We start from the raw sequence: 7,955 nt of genomic DNA on the forward strand, positions 1-7,955 counted from the left end.
CACTGCTTTGGAAGGATCACGTGAGAAATGAAAAAATAAGTGGGTCAGTCCATATTCAGTCTTTGACTAAGGTGCACATTGGCACCAATACAATAGTGGTTTGGTAACATGAGCATCTATGTATGAAAAAGGGAACAGCTCATTGCACAAAGGCTTAGAGCTGTCATCAATTAGACCTTCGGTCACTAGTGACATGAGATAGATATGAATCAACAAGCTAGAGATGACATACTCCATAGTCCACCAATACAATGCCCATGCCAAAACCCTGAGCCAGCACCCCCCCACTCCCAATAACGCCTATTTACATAAATCAGATAAGTCAGCACGTATTTATTTACACACCATTATGGAGATTTGAATAATCCATTACAATTTATTGTATCACTTGCCAAAAAGCACATAACATTTTGCTTGTTTTTCTTCCTCTTTAAAAAGAGACCAGAACAAAATGAATTACCAAAGTACATTTCAAAGTAGCATTCTTGCATGAACTAATTTGTGGACATCTTAGCCTTCTCCATGAATCTCTTTGTGATTGGATTTTATTTTCTTTGAGGCTGGCTACCTGACTTCTAATGCTACTTTAATGAGGCTTTTAGCAATTGGCTGAAATGAACCTTTTCAGTGCTGATGTCATATCTTCTACATCTCAGAAAATTGGTTCTCTCATGAGCAGATACTTAATACTTTTCCATCAAAAGAATCAAATATTTTACGGAAACTAAAGCCTGAATATGTGCATATTTCAATAGCAGTGAAGGGTTTAAAAATAAATAAGAATCTTACTTGTTGGACTTAAATGCAAGTTACTATTTAGACATATAACTAATCCTAAAACAAGGGAATAGGCAATTCTAACCTCCACCTTAAATCAACACATTATTATCACTTCTGCCCACTCCCTTCCAAAAAAAATTCCTATTTAATACCATATTACTAGACTTAATTTTAACTCATGAGGGCATTGCTACCTACTCCAACTTAAGGACCTCAGAATACAAACTCAGAACACTGAGACATGTACTGATATTTCAGACCTGCTTTAAATCTCCCAGTGCCATACCTTTGTCCTACATAATGTGCATCAGAGCAAAACAAAGTGGGAATATTAAATTAAAAGTAGTTCAGGAATATGAATCTCCAAACATTTTTAACTGTCACTCTCAATTTCCCATCATAACTGGCTAGAAAGGGCTAGCTGTGGTGTGGGAATTTATTATAAATTCCTTTTTTCTTAAATATTGCTTTAAGAATTTGGCTCTATTTTCCTTAGTATATAGTAAGAAATATTCTCTCTTGCCCAAGGGCAAGTTCCAAAACTATTGCTACTAAAGAAATATGTATTCCTATGCTTAACAGCATAAAACATTATAAAAAGTCTTGTAAAAGATATTATATATTGTAACCTCCCCCTTAAAAAAAACTTGAGTGCTTGTGAAGACCATTTTGAAAAACAAAACACAGCCAACAAGTATAATGCTTTCCCCCTCATTGTCATTATTGATAAAGATTTATTAGTTTCATTTTGCAAGTTTTACTTTAAGAAGGGTGCTAGTATCATGTATGATGACAGTTCACACTGAAAGCAGTTTTCCATAGATGTTATACAATGACCCCTAAGGAATTTTTATCGTTTCATAGTAGATAGCCAAGTGAACAAATAAAAAGTGTTTACAAGAGTGATCCTATTAACCTGATTCTTGCCTTTTGAAAATAATTCTGTGCTATGTAAGCTCTTTTTCTTCCTTTTTTTCATTTTTTTTGAGAACTTTAAATTAGTACAATGGTGACATTAGTCCTGCTGTTCTGGAAATCTGCTAAAAATAAAAAGCATTATTTATGGTTTAGCTTTGGTATAATTTGCAATAGATTTAAACAAGTAGAATATATACCAACTCTTATACTTTTTCCACAACTGTGAAGTTACAATGATGGAATAAGCCATTTAATCAGAGAGGAAATATTACAGACACAGAATAAGAGTTTGAGACCCAGTTTGATCTTTAATCCTCTGGGGAGGGAGGGTAAGCTATGAAACAAGCAGTCTGAAGAGTGAATACTCAGGGTCATGAGTGGTGTGCATACTTGTACAATAATACGGGCACAAAAGAGATTGTCGCCTTTCAGTACATTAGGGTCACTAGAATTTCTTATATCCATGCACCTTTACAGTTAATGCATGAATTTACCACAGGTTTGTAGCGGACTTTGCCATTTGATGCTTACATAGCCTAAAGCTTCCAAAATGCCTATCTGGCCTGTACATATTTCATTAAAAATAAACTCTATATAATGAAATAAATATATAAAATAAATAAAATGTTGCCTTTGGAATTTCTATAAATAAATTTAACTTTTTATTATTTTTTTTTTACTAAGAGGTCTTTGCTTTAAGCTCACTGGGGTGATACCAGCAAGCAATTTAAACTGAAAAGTCTTTTTTAAAAAGTAAGACTGCACCCTCCATGCCTTTGTCAATGCAGCGTACCCTTGAGCAGGCCACCAGCCAGAAATCCTGATGAGTCGAAGTATGGCAGCTATGCTGATATATGATGAAATACAACTGATCAAAAATTTAAAAGCGTGTCTATTTCCCAGCATGCATCAGGCCTTTTTCTTTTTTGCTTTCACTTCTGTCTTCCATCTCCCCCTCTCACACCTATTCACTCTATTCACTCATGCACTCTCTCTCTCTCTCTCTCTCTCTCTCTCTCTCTCTCTCTCTCTCTCTCTCTCTCTCTCTCTCTCATACACACACACATTTATTCTCATTCTCTCTCTCTCTCTCTCTCTCTCTCTCTCTCTCTCTCTCTCTCTCTCTCTCTCTCTCTCTCTCTCTCTCTCTCTCTCTCTCTCTCTCATAATAAATCAAGCAAGTGGGCATAGGCTCTCCTCCAGGAGGACAAACCTTTAAGTGCAGAACAAAATCAGCATGTTCCATCCAAGCCTCCATCATACATTATGCATGCGACAAAGTTTGGCAACAGTGGAGCTGATATGATGACACAGCTAATCAATAAGAACCCACCGCATGAAACCTTTATAGTGGTTACTTTTTAAGGGCTCAAGTGAAGGAATTGTCTTTGTCAACTTTGGCTTAAAATATCCTTATATAGTTCAGGTACTTTCTCAGGGTCCACTGGTCTAGGTAAAAAATGTGTAAATTTTTGATGCCGTTTAGTCCTAGTCCCTTCTCTTGGAGTCCCATCTTTATTTAATGCAACGTAATATCGTCTTCCAGTGTCCACATGTTTGTATAGATTCGATGAGTACGTATTATACCAATTTTCTTCAAACTGCTCTCTGAATACACACTCTTGGGTTAATTTTTCCTGTGAAAACAAAACAGAAATGAAATATCTTACTAAAAATAATCAACTTTCAATGACATTTAAAATGATCCTACAGCATGATATGATCTTGATAAACAGATGCTTTTAAAAAAAAACTATTTTTGTTAATTTCTCAACCATAAAAATTCAGTCCCATTCTCATTTCCTATTTTAATGGCTTACTTACAAAAAAAAAAATTAAAGAGGCTTAGAATTTTGTTTTCTGTTTAAACTGTGGACAGTTTTCCAAGAATAGTAATTTTTCAGCTTCCAAATCAATTTTACCCATAGGCCAATCACTTGAGTGAGGTATGAACTGCAGAAGATAATGAGAGACAATGGAGAATGATTAACAAAGCTTTCTCCTTTTTACTACAGACAACTAGAAGGGTGACTACTATACAGTCTGGGAAAATAAAAATTACCCATCTAAATACCCATGTCAAAAGTTCAGGTAAATGCTTTATTTTTAAATGTTTTCTGTAAAGTGTTTCATGTATAGCCATAACCCTGATGGGCAGCAATCTTCATGTGGAGAAGCAACAAGCATTTTTGAAACTCCTACACAGGTAATACCATTCATTTTCCGGAAGTATGAGGGGAGAGGGAGAGCAGAAATTTCATCTCCTCCTTCCTTAAGGCTGATCACCATGAAAAATTCAGCTGACAAAAGTATGCCCTCCCAAAATGTACAGGAATAGTGATCAAGAGAAGAAAGGAGTCTAGCTAACAGACTCTAAAATATAGAGAGCCAATATCCATAGTGGAGCATATTTACTGTAGAATCACCAACAGAAGTCTACCCTTCTCCTGGAGTTCATGCAGTCAACAATACTTCATGAACAGCAATAATAGCAGGCCTAAGTAGGATATTATACTATCATATATTTGATAATAAAAAGCCTTTAGAATCTGTAAGCCCATATCCTTCATTTTATAATTGAGGAAATTGAGGCACAAAAAAATTAAGTGCCTTGTCTAGGATCATACAAGCACTACATGACAATTTTTCAACTCGGGTTTTCCTGACTCAATCTACAACTCTATCCACTAAGACATCTACCTGCATCTATATGACCCAAAACATCACTGTATATCTTTGTTTTGCCTATCCCTAGAAAAACAGAACCTTAGTATTGAGTGTCTTGTTTCCTTCATTATTATTAATACATAGACATGTGGAGTAAGTAGAACTATATTGGATCTTTTGAGGAAATGAATCAAAATGTACTAAAAGTGACTTGAACTACCTATTTGTAGCTTCATAAAGAAAAAATAATATATGTAGATACAAAGAGATAACAAAAAATGATCACATGCTTAATTTCTTCCATCTCCACAATTCTGTCTCAGGATTTAGTGGACAAATTATATGCTGTACCAAATCCTGTCATCCATTATATGTACTTAATGGAAGATTGTCAGCAATGAAGCAGGCTACCCATATTAGCTGAAGCAGCTGAGCTTCCTGAGGGAAGAGGAAAAGAGGAGGTTTGCTTGTGCCAAGAAAATAAAACCACCAATATGATTTCAGCTAACAGTTCCCCTTAGACTTCGGAACTCTATGCCCAAGAGTCCCAGAAAAAAAAAAGTATCCCCCAGACCATCAACACTACTTCTAGCCCAACTCTCTTAAGCTATCATTTGAAGAAGCAACCTGAGTAGAAAGAGCCTCTATCATCACCACCACCACTAATACTAACCACCAACCAACTATCATCAAAGGGCAAATTATTCCAAAAAACCCTAGGAATAGTTCCCCACAGACACCGAACCACTATTCTGCTTTCAGCCCAATTCCCAAAGTTGTGGAGATTTGACCTAGCAACTTCCTTTGCAAATGCTATAGGCTCCACTTTCTCAATAGTTACAGTTACTGAAGACCAGAAAGAAAAAGTTCTCACTACTAAGTCCTTGGAACATCAAATGGTTAAATCCCAAAATTAGGTAGGGTCTTATTAGCAAAAATGACACCAAGGAAAAAAAATACATTATCATCTACTTTGCCAGAAGTATTTTGCCACTATAACTGGCTTTCCACCTTAATTGTAGTTGAAACTTCCTGTATGTATTGTCTTTCCTCATTAGAATGTGAGTTCCATGCCTAAAGAGCTATCCAACTGTACCTTCCTTTTGATTCAGCAGTGTCTCTGTAGAGTCTGTATCCCCAAGAGATCATAAAAAGGGAAAAGGATCCACTTGTGCAAGAATATTTGTAACAGCCCTTTTTATAGTGGCAAGGAACTGGAAATTGAGTGGATGGCCATCTGTAGGAGAATGGCTGAATAAGTTATGGAATATGAATGTTATGAAATATTATTGTTCTATAAAAAAATGATCAGCAGGATGATTTCAGAAAGGCCTGGAGAGACTTACATGAACTTATGTTATCTGAAGTGAGTAGAACCAAGAGAACATCGTACATAGCAACAACAATAATCAATTCTGATGGACATAGCTCTTTTCAAAAGTGAGGTTGATTCAGGACAATTCCAATAGACTTGTGACGAAGAGAGACATCTGCATCCAGAGACAGGACTATGGGGACTAAATTTGTATTACAACATAGTACTTTCACCTTTTTGTTGTTGTTTGTTTACTTGTTTTCTTTCTCAGTTTTTCCCTTTTGATCTGATTTTTCTTGTGCAACCTGATAGATGTGGGAATATGTTTAGAATAATTGCACATGTTTAACCTATATTGGATTACTTATCTAGGGGAGGAAAGAGGTGGGAAGGGAGGGAAAAAGTTTGGAATACAAGGTTTTGCAAGGGTGAGTGTTGAAAACTATCTTTTTTGTGTATATATATGTATCATATTTTTTGAAAATATTTTGAAAAATAAAAAGCTATTATAATAATAAAAAAAGAACATAAGTTCCTTGAAGGAAGGAACTATCTTACACAACATAGTACTTTGCATATAGCAAGTATTTAACAAAAGATTTTTTCTCTAACTCTTTTATATCATGTTAAAAGACATGGTTTAAATTCCAGAAACCTAAGAAAAAAATTGCAAAGAGATTACCCCTCCATGTTTCTGGATGCACCCAAAGTAATACCCTCAGAATGCTACTTTGGTGAATTACTTCTTTCATCAATTCTTAAGGAGTGTAAGAGCTTCTTAGCTTACATGTATGTTGACAATTAAGTGATTTCTCTTTTTACCAATGCCACTACCCAATGACTTAGGTGTTATCGACCTATGTTGATTTCTTCATGAGTTTTCAGAGTAAAGTAGAAAAGTTTGAGCCACTTTAGTTAACCAGCTTCTAGTTTGTATATTTATTTCAAACAACAAAGCAGAACTGTTGGTGTCCATTCTTGGTGTGGCTGGTTTCAATAAAATCTCTATCTTTAGTTGAACTGCAAGATTCCAAATGGTAGGGTTCAGTCCTGTTATAAGTCCATACAAGTACACTTTATCTGCTTCAGCTCTTTGAGTAAGCAAATAAACCCAATGCACCACGAGGAACTAATACTTCCAATAACTAATCTTCCATATAATCAAGAACAACTCAATAGGTTAGAATTGTTCTATCTCATGAAAAGGAGCAATCATGTAAGGTAAGAAGAAAAGGCTGACTTATTCTAAGGTTAGGTTGTGACTACACAAGCAAAATATTGTAACCAAGGAATTACCCATAATAGATCAATATAGTCAACTAAATAATAGACAATGTCAAATTAATTTTACTCAGTTGCAGGTATGCATTAATCGAATAATTTTTCCCTTCTCCTGTAGACTAGGCCTAAATATATTATGACAGTCAATATGGAAACACACACACACACACAATACAAATGCCAATCCAATTATACAAGTGTCTACTTCATAAATATTGGTTAAAACTTCCCATTTGATATATTTATTTGGGAAGTTTTAATTTAATCTTCCCCCCAACCCTCAGTAGAGAACAAGCAAAGTACACAGGTCATACACTGAGGGTCCCATTCTAGTAAATCCCACTATGGAAATTACACATCTGGGTGTACGCTTGGGAATAGTTTCCACGTCATCTGCCTCTGCACAAGGGGCAGATAATTTCCTCACCAACACACCCAGCTGAACCCAGAGAGGGCATCCCTCTGTGGATATACAACAGCCCACTCTCCTCCTGGGGTGGCAAAAAAGTAGGTTGAATATGTTTTCTCTTTGATTTGTATTAAAACTAACAGAACAAAAATAGTGTGTTAAACATATTAGTAGCTATCTTTAGTCTATACCTCCATCTGTGTAATGAATATTTTCCTCACACTAAAGATTATTCCTGGCTAAAAATCACTAGTTTGGGCTTACCGTAATTAAATAAAATTATAAAACTAAAACTAAAAGCTATGTTGATTCTTTAATTACAAAAACAGACATAGAATGGTATTATACACTGAGTCGGCAGTTCCACAGGGGACATGAAACTAATCCAAATGAAGTTTTCCTTTTCTCTGTGGGAAATCAAATCACCTGACAAGTACTGCAGAGTCCATTCTATTAAAAATAGAACTATTCCTAAAATGTTATATTTTCTTATTTCTTGGATCTTCTCACTATTCAGTATTTTCTCTATTTCCCAAATAGTAGTCTTTTGATTATAAAGGGGAGAATACATATCTATACATATAT

The 7,955-nt window shown here is 35.3% G+C and overlaps 1 protein-coding gene across 1 annotated transcript in view; it reads right to left on the reverse strand.

Annotated features, from left to right (window-relative positions):
* Nucleotides 1-318: 318 nt before the first annotated feature.
* The window catches only part of FGF9 (fibroblast growth factor 9), a 41,609-nt gene continuing 33,972 nt past the window's right edge, over nucleotides 319-7,955 (reverse strand). Inside the window, exon 4 of the mRNA XM_074303670.1 lies at nucleotides 319-3,335. Within this exon, the coding sequence (XP_074159771.1) occupies nucleotides 3,090-3,335 (246 nt within the window). The 3' untranslated portion in view covers nucleotides 319-3,089. The remainder of the gene's footprint in view (nucleotides 3,336-7,955) is intronic.

Source organism: Sminthopsis crassicaudata, chromosome 3 (genome assembly GCF_048593235.1).
Source record: "Sminthopsis crassicaudata isolate SCR6 chromosome 3, ASM4859323v1, whole genome shotgun sequence".
NCBI classification, from domain to species: Eukaryota; Metazoa; Chordata; class Mammalia; order Dasyuromorphia; family Dasyuridae; genus Sminthopsis; species Sminthopsis crassicaudata.